This window comes from Barbatula barbatula, assembly GCF_947034865.1.
Source record: "Barbatula barbatula genome assembly, chromosome: 21".
In the NCBI taxonomy this organism is placed as follows: Eukaryota; Metazoa; Chordata; class Actinopteri; order Cypriniformes; family Nemacheilidae; genus Barbatula; species Barbatula barbatula.
The window spans coordinates 4,840,022-4,852,845 of record NC_136784.1 but is presented as its reverse complement, the minus strand read 5'-3'; the positions used below and the strand labels follow the sequence as shown (position 1 = coordinate 4,852,845).

The 12,824-nt window shown below is 38.5% G+C and overlaps 1 protein-coding gene and 1 pseudogene across 2 annotated transcripts in view; both read left to right on the top strand.

Moving 5' to 3' along the window:
- The window catches only part of LOC306910468 (fibrocystin-L-like), a 43,585-nt pseudogene extending 38,762 nt beyond the window's left edge, over positions 1 to 4,823 (top strand). The window contains exons 71-77 of the transcript in view: positions 28 to 185; positions 896 to 1,031; positions 1,322 to 1,666; positions 1,794 to 1,951; positions 3,416 to 3,562; positions 4,091 to 4,244; positions 4,361 to 4,823. The product of the transcript in view is annotated as a fibrocystin-L-like (transcript). The remainder of the gene's footprint in view (positions 1 to 27; positions 186 to 895; positions 1,032 to 1,321; positions 1,667 to 1,793; positions 1,952 to 3,415; positions 3,563 to 4,090; positions 4,245 to 4,360) is intronic.
- Positions 4,824 to 5,471: 648 nt separating this feature from the next.
- On the top strand, positions 5,472 to 7,951 carry gdf6b (growth differentiation factor 6b). The gene is made up of 2 exons (XM_079485582.1): positions 5,472 to 5,969; positions 6,468 to 7,951. The coding sequence occupies exons 1-2, from the start codon at positions 5,618 to 5,620 to the stop codon at positions 7,355 to 7,357; spliced, it is 1,242 nt and encodes a 413-aa protein (XP_079341708.1). The 5' UTR covers positions 5,472 to 5,617; the 3' UTR covers positions 7,358 to 7,951.
- The last annotated feature ends 4,873 nt before the right edge of the window (positions 7,952 to 12,824 follow it).

Sequence of the window (12,824 nt, the reverse complement as noted above, 5' to 3'; positions counted from 1 at the left end):
TAAACATATCTTTTACTGTCCTTACAGGTCCACAAGACCACAGCTGGTGCACAGGCTATGCCTGTAGAAAAAGAGTCTCTCTCTTTCATGCCATTGTGGCCACCAATAAATCCTTTGATATTTTTTTCACCAGCACAACACCACAGAAGATGAGACTTATGATGCTCAACGCTAATCCTACAGAGGTAAGTCTGTTATTTAAGACACTACAGTAGACACACAGCATCTAGAACGGTCCAGCTAAGTACGTATCTTATGTTCTAACTTTAAAAAATGACATCTGAAGTTATGGACATTTTTTTAAATAACATGAGAAGGATTAAAACAGATTTATGTTTTAAGATTGTTTTTTCCTTGGTTGAAGTTTGGTGTTACAAACTGGGGTCCCGAGGGTCCCCCAATAAGGTTCTAAGGGGTGGTTCAGAAAATGGCAGAGAATAAAACAGACAGATTATTTCTAACAAACATTATTACTATGTGTTTACATAGTAAAGCTGATGTGAAAGTTGTACAAATAAATTTGAATTGAAAAAGTTCTCTTCAGTACATCCAACATTATAACAGTGTCAATTATTTGGGTTTGGAAACAATATGTTGTTTCTCACTTACTATTTATCTAACATAGTCTTAATGTTTCTTTACACATATACATATATAGATGTATTTTAGGAATATATATATTTTTAGGAAGGGGGCCCCTCACAAAAGGTTTATCATATTTGGGGGTCCTGGGTTCCACAAGATATTGGACATTTTAATGAAAAGAATATATAAAAATACATGTCATCATGCAGAGTAGCCAACCATACATTTATGACACACATTTCAATATATACTATATTTAGAGGATTTATGCATTATCGAGGACCCAACACTAAACTTCTGTTCTCTACAGGCTGTTAGAGTGGGTATATTTTACTCAAGCCCTCAGCGGTTAGACGTCTATGTAAACAACAATTTGGTTGCTCCAACTAACGCTCAGTGGAATGCAGGCAACACTGAATACACAGCACTTGAGCCCACATATCCAGGTACAATGCAGTAGAGTAATTGTTTTTGTTAGATTATTGGTATTAAAAAATGTTATGTGTTAATTGTAGCCATGTTTTATTAACACAATGTCTTGACATTTAAAAATGATTTTCAAAATGTAATATATTTTAATATTTTTAATAAGTATAAGTGGTCTTGTACTAGTGGTCTCAGACATTCGGGCACTACTAATTCCTCAGTTGTTAATATTACAAAAAAGTTTTGCCTGATCAACAAATTCGCGTTTCTAATTGCATTCTTATCCCTGATTCCTTTATGTTCTCTTTAGGTCAATATCTTCCAAGTTTTAGCTCTGATGATCATGGCTCAAACTTCTTTGACCCGGACTACAAAATGCTGTACGTTCTTCTCCGCGGCTCAGAGCCGCTCCAAATCCGCACCTCTCCGGTTCTTTTCTTGGCGTTTAATCTCCCAGCCATGACTGAGGAGGAGTTCTTCGGACCTAATCTGATCAGAAATCTGGCTGCATTCCTCAAAGTACCGCAGAACATGATTCGTATCACCAAGATCATCCGTGAGGGCGGCGGGGCACGAAGACGCCGCTCAACTGGACTGACGGTGGAAATTGAGATCAGTCTGCCACCCATCCAGACGTTTAGCACCAACAGCACAAATAACATTAACAGCACCGGCAGCTCGACCAGCACCAATAACAACCCCGGCACCACTGGTAGGGCCAGACAATATAAATTTAGCAGTAATTTGACCAATGACTGAAATAACCTTTTGAACATTTGTAGTAGAAGACGACCAGCAGTTTGTTATTCTGAAGAACGTAGCCAATGAACTGGGTCGCGCTGCCGTCTCAGGCATTCTGAGCGATTCCATTGGCTTCAACGTGTCGTCACTGGAGTTGATCCCCCCTCCACCATCTGCCAGTGACCCATCCTGGAGTGAGGTAGGCTACAGTAAGATTTGATTCAGAATTTGATTAGAGAATTATATTTTTGTTATATTGTAATGTTTAAAAAAAATCGGTCCATGTGGGGTTGTGTGTCTGTGTTTTGTGCATGTTTGCATGTGGGTGTGTATGAACCTGTGTGTGTGTGTCTCTGTTCTGTGTGTGTTCACTTTAGGGGTGCGTGATAAATTATCGGCCATATCGTCAATTTAATGTTATCGTATTGGCCGATAAGAAAATTAAGGGCGGTAAATCCTAAATCATTTCCTAAATAATGTTATACTTTTTCAGCTACATGGTACTCAGTTAAAATACAGTACAGTACTATCTTTATGCCATGTTCATTCACTTACTGCTATTAGCAAAACATTGTTGATGTAGGTACAGTATGTAGGTACAGTATTTATGAATGTGTAATTTATAGGAACAAAAACATGTTGTTTAAATCAGACTGCTGTCCAAATGCTTTCTGTCTTGAGACCTGTTAGACGTGTGTCTATTTAGAAAAAAAATTCTGGGTTGCTCTGTCAGAACATATAATTTGTTTATTAAATAAAAAATATTCCCGAAAAGTTAAACAATCGTTGACTAATGTAAAGTAGGCTTGGTACAACTGATAGTTACCTTGTTTTCTGCAGTGAATGTTTCCAAATAAAAGCAGTTGTACTCTTTTTGCCTTTTGTTTCAGTCTCAGGGAATCTCATATGAATATTTGGATACTGTATATTTGCCAACTGTATCGGTTATCGGCTTCCAATGTTAAATAAGTATCGTTTATCGGCCAAATGTACATATCGGTGCATGGCTATTCCACTTGCTGTCCTTATTTCTATAACTTAAATGTTTTGCTTCTAGTCAATATGTTTTATGTTGCTTTGTAACAATGAAAACTTAGAAAAGCGATATATACAAATATTTGAGTTGTGTATATTTAGGCAACAAGTATGCCTAGGGTCCCTTGCAAGAGGGTTTTTTGTTGAATGTATGCCCTCTCATGAACAGTGTGCAGCGCTCTACTCATATTGCAAGTCATACAATATTTTTTTAAACAATCAGAGGGTCGTTGGTCATTTAGGCTATTGACTATTGACATTCATTTTTGTTCGTTATAAATTTAAGCATTTTCATTTATTACATTTACATTTATTGAAATATTTATTTTTGTGGTGGGAGAGGGTCAGCAATCTGAAATCTTACGTTGGGCACCAACAGACCCTGGGCTGGCCCTCGCTTTACTGTTATCAACTGATTAACTGATCTTAAAAGCAGGCCATAGTGAAACAAAAACTTTTTATTTGAAGCTGGCTTTGCTGTAGTTAGAAACCATAGTTTCCCAGGCAACAACTAAAGTGACTTAACCCGATTCCAAGCAATGCAGTTAGTGGCACAAGAGGGCTTATATAATATATAGCCAGATTAAGATCGCATCATTTAATTATTTTACCTACAACTGTCTTTCAGGTGGCCACTCAGGAAGTGACTCGAGAAGACCAGCAGGTGGAGTCGGTCAAGACAGTGTCTTCTCTTGTAATGGTGGTCCAGCCGGTGGCTGCGTTAAACCCTGGACCCCTCAGCGTGCAGCCCAGCATCATGGCTGTGGACTCAGAGGTGAAACTGAATGTTTGCCATAATCCTACTTTAGCAACTATTGCAATCCACCTTTTAATCATGCTAGGTTTTGCTCTTTTTTTAAAGCCTTGTGGTCTGCATAGTTTTCATTACTGAGCAGGTTGTTGAATTCTTTTACATTTGGGCATTTAGCAGACGCTTTTATCTTAAGGACTTACAAAACTGAGGAATATAAAGTGACATAAAGGAAAAGGTTTAAAGTCCTTTGCATCATCACTATACCTTATCCTCTGTGAAAGCATCTATTTAACTAATACATTTATATGAAAACTGAAATCTGCTTTATTCATTAATATGTAATGCCATGTAATGCATCTTTTACTGAGACACAGTAACCATGAGGGGCAGAGCTTGGCATAAGTAGTCATTTCATTAGGAACATTGTTTATGATGGAATCTTTTTATGAGATCTTGCAAGCAAATAAGAGGTACATTAAATACTAGGAAACTGCATCATGCATTGATCAATTTCACAATATTTTTGGCATGTGCCATATCTGCTTTCAGGGTAACTGTGTGTCTGTGGGTGTGACAAATCTAACAATCTCAGCTGTGCTCAAAGATGAGAATGGGAATCCAGTACAGGGACTTACTGGAAACACCACCATCTTGTTCAGTGGCTGCTGGGCAAATTACACCGACCTCACCATCTTAACCAGTGGTAAGTCCTCTCAATTCTCTCTTTAATATGTGTTTATTTGAATTTCAAACTCTGCATTGGAGGTAGGGTTTTCTTGGTAGGAGTCACTTATTTTTCTCTCTCTCTTTTTTCTACAGGTGTGAACTTGAAGTTAGCATTTACTCTGAATGAATGGAGTACTGAGTCTAGGTCATTTACTGTTAATGCAGCTACAACTCCCTCAAAACATCCGACCCCTGCGGTTGTCCCCACAGAAGACGACTCAAGCATCTTTGACTCTAGTCCATCTTTCTCATCACTATCTATGTATCTGCTCATGCTGTTAACTGCTCTACTCCTACTGTTCAGAGAAACCTAGTGACAATTCAAACAAATGTGCCTTCTCTATTCACCCTTTCAAAATCATAATAATTATGCATATTTTCAGTTGTTTTATTATACATGTAATCCTTAAATAATCAGATTTCTAAGCTATTTCTGAGAGCGCTTTCTATTTTACTGTTAAATCTATTACTTCCATCAAAATTGAATAATAATTGTTTTACTTAAACTATATGCACATTCTTCCTTCTATCCCCAATAAAAGATAATTTCCAGCATACTTGTGCGTCGTCTGTTGTTTTTGACGATAAGACTGCAACCCAGTCAGGTGCTTTTATAAGGAGACGCCACTAGAGGGCAGTGAAAACCAATCTCTCACTACACCTGCAGAGACAAAACGTTTAAGAACAATAAAAAAGGTCATTAAAAATAAACTTAATTTACATTTTTTTTGTTCAAAGTTGTTGGATCCGTATTTAAACGTCATGGCACGATAGCTTTGATAAAAAAATATGAATCTGAATGATTTAATGCATCAGTGACAGAGAATAAATACATAAATGAATAAAATGCATGAGCATAAGATTTTACGGCAAGTACACGGATTAGGCCATTATGTTGTCGTCGTCACAGAAGCTACAGAACACGAGGCAACATCGTATAAGAGATCAGAAAAATATAAAATATTCTCCACAAAAATACACAATATTTATCCTAACATTACACATACGCGTAGTAGCATATATACAAGCAAGTGTGAATTGTATAGGAATTATGCGCAAAAGCAAATAAATGAGCAATTGTTATAAACTATAAAGGCTGAAGCTCGACACATTGAAAAGCATAAAGGCGTGAAAGAAATGAGCAACTTTCCCTTTTGTATAGGAGGCAGATGCCTTTAAAGTCCGCTTTTAGTGGATTGAGTGTGTGCTAATAATGTCGTGCCTGTACTTAAGCTCGTGTGTTCTTCACAGAATCAGTCTGCGCTCCTCACATCACTCACCTCTGCGCGCATGTGATGTCTTCGTGTTTTCTCCACGCAAGCCGAACCGTTCCTCTCGTGCATTGACAAGATGCGTGCTCGTGGAGTATCTTTGCTATTTTTAAGCTTGAGCTTTCTCTCGCATTTTCTGTGCGCCCATACAATGACTCCTCTGTTCCCATCCGCATCCAAAGGCAACAAACTCGCCAAACCTGCGCCCGACGACGGCCAGAGAAGATCAAAATACAGCAAGAGCATCGCGTCAGCCTCGCCGTTATTTGGAAAATCACGGCGGACGAATAAAGATTCAGTTGAACCTCATGACTACATGATCTCCATCTATAAAACTTTCTCCGCGGCGGAGAAACTGGGACTTAATGCGAGTTTTTTCCGCTCGTCGAAAGCGGCCAACACCATCACGAGTTTTGTGGACGAGGGTCAAGGTTAGTTGTTTCTTTTTTCTTATACTGGCCGGGATATTGTTTTGAATGTTCTTTTATTGTAATGTATATTTTTCGCTTTTCATGAATAATTGGGTTACAGGTGCGTTGGAGAAGACCAAGTCAAACTCGTGTTAGATCACCAAAATAAAGTCTTCTAACATTACAAAATGTAAAATTATTCAGTTAATATTTATAAAGATCTTATTTAACTTCACTTTAATTCAAGTGTATATTCAAACATTTCTTTATATAAAAAACAGATAAATTGCATAAAGGCTTTCATAGTCACTTAATTTGGAGCCACTCTACTTAAATAACTTCAGTTTGAGTCAGTTTGTTGTTTAAATCTATAATCTACTGTAGTTCGAATTTATTCTACAATTTTTATAAATTGTTTATAAAAAACAACTTGAATTGTTTGAAAATTGTTTTTTATTTCTGATGCCTCTAAATGACTGTCCAGCCACTGACAATAAATATCTGTTCTCTTTGTTCCAGATGACCTTTTGAACTCTCCTCTATGGAGACAGAAATACTTGTTTGATGTATCAACCCTTTCTGAAAACGTTGAACTTCTGGGTGCTGAACTGAGAATATACACAAAGATTTCTGGAACTTTCCGAGCATCTGAAACCGGACAAATTGAGATACAGCTTCTCTCCTGTCAATCAGATGTCATCCTTGATTCCAAAACCCTGGACCTGGAGGACGCACATAAACCGAAATGGGAGGTTTTTGATGTATGGGAGATTTTTAAGGAACGTCATCACCACTCGGAGGGGAGCCGCTTTTGTTTAGAGCTCAAGGCAACACTGGACAGTCCTGAGAGAGAAATAGACTTGCAATATCTTGGTTTTCACAGACACGGTCGTTCTCAACTAAAGAAAGCCATACTGGTTGTTTTCACGAGGTCTAAAAAGAGGCAAAGCCTTTTTTACGAGAAGAGAGAGAAAATTAAGCTGTGGGGTCTTGGAAACCTGGACAAGGAGAGAGGACCACATTCAAAGTCCAGACGGAGAAGGCGGACCACCTTACCCAACCGGCACGGCAAGAGGCACGGTAAAAAGACCAAATCCAGGTGCAGTAAGAAACCCCTGCATGTGAACTTCAGGGAGCTGGGTTGGGACGACTGGGTCATTGCGCCTTTAGATTATGAGGCGTACCACTGTGAGGGCATGTGTGACTTTCCTCTCCGATCGCACCTGGAGCCGACCAATCATGCCATTATTCAAACTCTGATGAACTCGATGAACCCCAGCAACATGCCGCCCAGTTGCTGTGTGCCTTCAAAACTCAGTCCCATCAGCATCCTGTACATAGATGCTGGAAATAACGTTGTGTATAAGCAGTATGAAGACATGGTAGTGGAGTCCTGCGGCTGCCGGTGATTGTGCTACAAACACAGACTCGTATAAATGAACGTTCAGTTCTTTGAATTACTGAAGTCAAGACATGTGTAACTCAAGGGCATCACTGTCTTTGTGTATTGTTTTTATGCTCAAAATCAGATAACTACTGGAAAACTGGAATATTTAGTATATCAGTCAGTGAATCTCTAACAGATTTGGACTGTGATATGGCATTACATGAACAACTATAGAGGGGGGGGAGGAACTAGTTCCACATTTTACTGGTCATTACTGTCACTGTGTTCACAACACAGTGTTTTATTATTATTTTGTGTGGAAAACTCTATGGGAAATCTCAAACCTGACATACAAAGCGTAATTTTTTTTATATGTAAATAAGTTAATTGTACAGGTAGTAATTTAAATGTATTTTTATTAAGTTATTTTTCCCTTTATTCCTGTAATAACTTTATATTTTAAGCTATTTTAGTAACTGTACAGTATCTACCTCATTTCTCAAATGTTGTTATTGTGTATTACTGTATGTAAATCTCTGCCTTTAAAAGACCATGTAAAAGTATTGTATATATTTTTTATAATATGCAAATGTGTCATTACTCCAATAAATTACCCAAAAAAATTATTGTGGACCTGTTATTATATTACAAATGAGCTATGCATTATATAGATAATAATATATAACGTTCATAGTAACATCTCACTTAAGTAACAAAAATCCCAGCAATACAAGTACAGAGAAGGAAAATGAAAACCTTTTCATCATTTACTCACCTTTGTGTCATTCCAAAGCCGCATGGTTTTCTTTCTTCTGCAAAACCCAAAACAAGATATTCTGAAGAAAACGGATAACCAAACAACACTTGCCACCATTGACTTCAATTGTATGAACACAAAACCACAGAGACATTTCTCATAATATTTTCTTTAGTGTTCCACATAAGAAAAAAATCTAAACAGGTTTTGAATGACATAAAGGTGAATAATTGATCGCACAATTTTTATTTTTGGGTGAACTATCCCTTTAAGTTGTTATGTTGTAGTATTCACAATTCTTCTCAGTCTGAGCCTTGGAAAAACGCATAAACGCTAAAAATAATTAGATCCTCTATTCCACCCTCTATTTGTACTAACAGTGCTTCCAAGAGTGTGGCTCACTTAGATGAAAACAACCATTTTTCATCTTTCCGCACCAGTCCTGCGCTGTGTTACACAGTAAAAGTGCTAACTGACAAGTGGGAAGGCCCAGTAATTCAAAACTGCATCTGCTCAAGAAAAATACTCCACACCTTGCTTTCATTTATGCCAACTCGAGATACAAAGATCCAAGTAATCTGTGTACCTTGCTGTAAAGAGCTAAAGGCAGATAATTGCAGTGTTTAGTAAAAGGTGAAAACGGGGTCAACAGACACTCGGAACAGTCTTCCTTGGGTGGGCTGTGAGTCTGTGTGTGAACAGAATAAACCATGCGCACACACACATCCACACTAACTATTCTATTGGTAAACGGTGAACAGATGAACAGCTCTGACCCTGGTATCCAACGTAGCATTGATTCCTTGTGCAAAAACAATGGCTACTGAGGATGCAAACTTCAGATTAGGCTGGCCCAGAGGTCAAAGGTCGAGCATCCCTTTGTCTTTCGCCTCTGTGTGCGTTTAACACATCCAGTTGAGCGGGAGGAAGCAATCACCGCCGCACAACAAGGAGGAGGAATGTGCGTGATGCTATTACACCAGCTTTCTGTTTCGGATCCGTTGTCACGGCCTGGTCTATAAAACGCAAAGCGATATAAGCAATGCAATGCAGCTGCCGAAGAACAATGGACAGGAATTTCTAAAGGACATCTGTGGACGGACTGAGGTGTGCTGGTGAATGTTATCTTATGGTGATATCATGATTATCTGTCGAAAGGAATTATTTAAAAAAAACGGCAATATACAGTGTTTACTTCATAAACCTAAATGAAGCAAACAGTTTTGCAATGTTTGACATGTTTTCTTATAAGTGTGAATGTTCTGTAAAACAACTGTTTGTGCTCCACTGAAGGCAGAAGGTTTTACGAGTTTGAGGTCGAGTAAATGATTAACCATTGCTTGAATTAAGCAGATGTTTTAACAGCGGTACAGCAGGAGTAACACAAGCCATTGGCTCAAAGAATCTTAGAAGTGGTGCAATGCAAGACTCCAAAATCAGCTAAAAAGCACAAAAAGTACAAAAACGTTGGGATGTAAGAGCCAAACTATAGTTTATAGTTAAGTGAAAACAACTAAAAACAATCGTACATGTTGTGTCTTTAAACAGATGTTGTAGATTAAACTCATTTCTGTTGTATTAAGTCTTCTCGAAGATCAATTCTCAATCTGCAAGAACAAGCGAAATCATTTTATTGTTCATTGGAATCAAAGGAAAAGCTCATATATTCAAGCCTTACATTAAACTTTGCGTTTGGAATGCGTGTCATCGATTAGCTCATAGTTTATCTTAAGCACCGACACGGGTACTGTGACCGCTTTCTTTGTCAGCCCTGTTTGCTCTGATTTGCTTCATTGTATTTTGTGTTTGGGAAGACGTCATCTTGTGCCCAGGACTCAAACGCAGGTGACCTACGAGTCAAGCAAACAGATGGTAAGCTGAGAAAAGACATTTGTAAAGTCAACTTCAGAAAGGAAAGTAAACCGGCGAGTTTAAATGGTCCGGCAACACTGAGAGAAGGGAAGGCTATGGGTTAATCTGCTCTACTTAGCCTCTGTACACAAACTACCGGTGAGGGATTAACCGAGTTAACCCAACACACATTCATCAGACATGTTAGTAAAATGTCAGATGATCCTGTGTTTCGCAGTAACTGATGCTATATCTAGAGTTTGAAGTCTGAAGCTTAAATCCCACAACTATTAAATGAAATTCAACATTTTATTTTGTGATATATTCTGTATGATTTTTACAGACTTATTAGCAACGTTGATGTGACACAAAACTAACTTTCAACTGAAAGGTTCCTAAAAGAAACCAAAAGGCGTTCTTATGGCAACGCTGTGAAGAAGCTTTTCTGTAGCACCTCATTCCAAAAAGACAGTGGTGATAATCCTCTGTGACATTCACCGCAGGTCACCACCAACCCAACAGCTTTGCACCATCTATAAGGGGATAAACTGATGTTGAGATGTCCAGATGTTTAAAACGGGCAGCTTTGGAGAACATGTGGCTTTGGTTGAGACGGACGGAGCGCTTTGCATACTGAGTTTTAGTTAGACAGGGATTAGGCTACTTAGAGGAGGATTCAGAGTCACTGCTAGACAGGTCTGACCCCGGCTCATGTGTTTTAACTGAATGATAATCAGACCTCTGGACTTCTTTTACACGTAAGAAGCGGAGTCGATATGACAGGGGCTGTAGTATTTCTTTACAGTCTTTCTGCGCCGAAAATGCGAACCAGATGAGGCGAGTCTACAGTGAAGCCTTTTCTCCCCTGTTAATTAAAAGTGCCTGTCGAGGACGTTTGGAGAGAGTTATGCTCCCGTATCGGTGTTACATTTGCACATCAAAAGGAAATGACACTGGACGCGGGGTTAGCCATTAGCAGAGGAGATGTATGCAAAGATCACAGGCTTTCGTTTAGCTGTAATGACCTACAGATTGTCTCGCTCTCTAAATGTCCTCTCCCTTGTCAAAGCAACGGCCCGATCGCAATCTCAGGTAAATCAGCAGGTTAACCAACTCAACGTCTTTTCATCCCATAATAAGCAATCACCATGGAGGGGTTGTGTTCTGATGTCATTGCTGGTAAGCAGAGTTACGCAGCTTTGTAATGGCAATTCTGAGCATCTCAACACTGACTCCCTGAACTCTTAACAGTATTTATAACAGTAAAGGTCATGCAAGTAGACTTCCATCTGGATTTGGTCAAGATCCATATACCACAACCCGCAAAAAATATTACCTAAGCTTAAAGAAAGAATTAAGACATGATCTCTATTGAGTAGTAAAAGCGAGTGTATAGAATATTCTTTATTTAAAGAAATTTTGTGGCATCTAGTGGTGAGGTTGCAAATTGCAACCAATGGCTCACTCCAACGCTCACCGCTCCCTTTTGAAGCACTACGGTGGCTGACACAGAACCAAGACATCGTCACCGTTTTGCTTTTTTGCTCAAGGAGATCAGGTATTTGCGAAACGCGTTGCGTAGAGCAGTTGTCCGTTAGAGCTACTATAGAAACAACATGGTGAATTCCATGCAAGGTGACCTGCGGTATATGTAGATAGAAGTAGCTCATTCTAAGGTGATAAAAACATAATGTGTTTTTCATTATGTAAGGTCTTTATATACCTCTAAAGACATATTTGTGTATAATATATTGCATTTCTGTCAATAGATCCTCCAAAAATTACACACAGCACATTTAAAAGGGATAGTTCACCCAAAAATACAAATTCTGCTATTTAAAACCTGTTTATGATGCTTTCTTATGTGAAACACAAAAGGAGATATTTTGAGAAATGTCTCTGTGGTTTTGTGTCTGTATAATGGAAGTCAATGGGATCCAATGTTGTTTGATTACGATCAGTCTTCAAAATATCTTGTGTGGCATTCTGCAGTTTGGAATAAAATGAGGGTGAGTAAACCATGAACTATCCCTATAAGGCCACTTTAATTACAGCATCCTTTGATCACTATACAAACCTTCAAAATGTTCGCAGGAATTACGCAACAGAAAGGTGAAGCGGAACTTTATGGCCAATAAAAATCAGCAAAGTGTTCATTGATTGTGAAATCTTCGGTCCACTGGGGGAAACTCAAAACCTGTCCAGTTCTGCCGAGCCAGTCTAGTGTCTGAATCTAAAAGGCAAAGGAAATTTGTTATGACACGAATAGGGTGGAAAAAGGAAGTATTTTTGCATTGAATTAAACAGGGGAGGGGTTTTAAGAATGCACATATAGAAAAGCTCATTTTAGCCACATAGAAACCCATATGTACACGGATGCAAGCACACACACAACTGCTCTCTCCGCTATTTTCTTTATTCCAGGTGTGAGCTGTTCAAAAGAGAATTTATGTGGGTTTATTTTCAATAGCACCCACAACATACAATAAAAGCCTTTTAGTAAAATGAATCATATGTTACCTATCAACATAATGAGCCGCAGCCTCCTCTAATACCGGTTGGGTACTTTCATCCATCCATTCATCTTATCTGTAAAAACACAATGATTCAAATAAAGAGCAGATTTCACAAATCCCAGCGACAGTCTTGATAGGTCAGGAACACATGAAAACATGCTTCCAATTTGAGCTCGCAAACTGCCTCCAGGAGGACATTAGTAAGAAAGTGGACATGATAAGGTCTCCTACATCTTGAACGTAGAAATCCTGGATAAAACATCTAAGCAAAGAAAATAATCTTGTTTTAAACAGATAAAGCCAACTCGTGAGACACTTTTGATATCACCTTCTTTTCAAAGAATATGACTTGAATTGACCTTTCT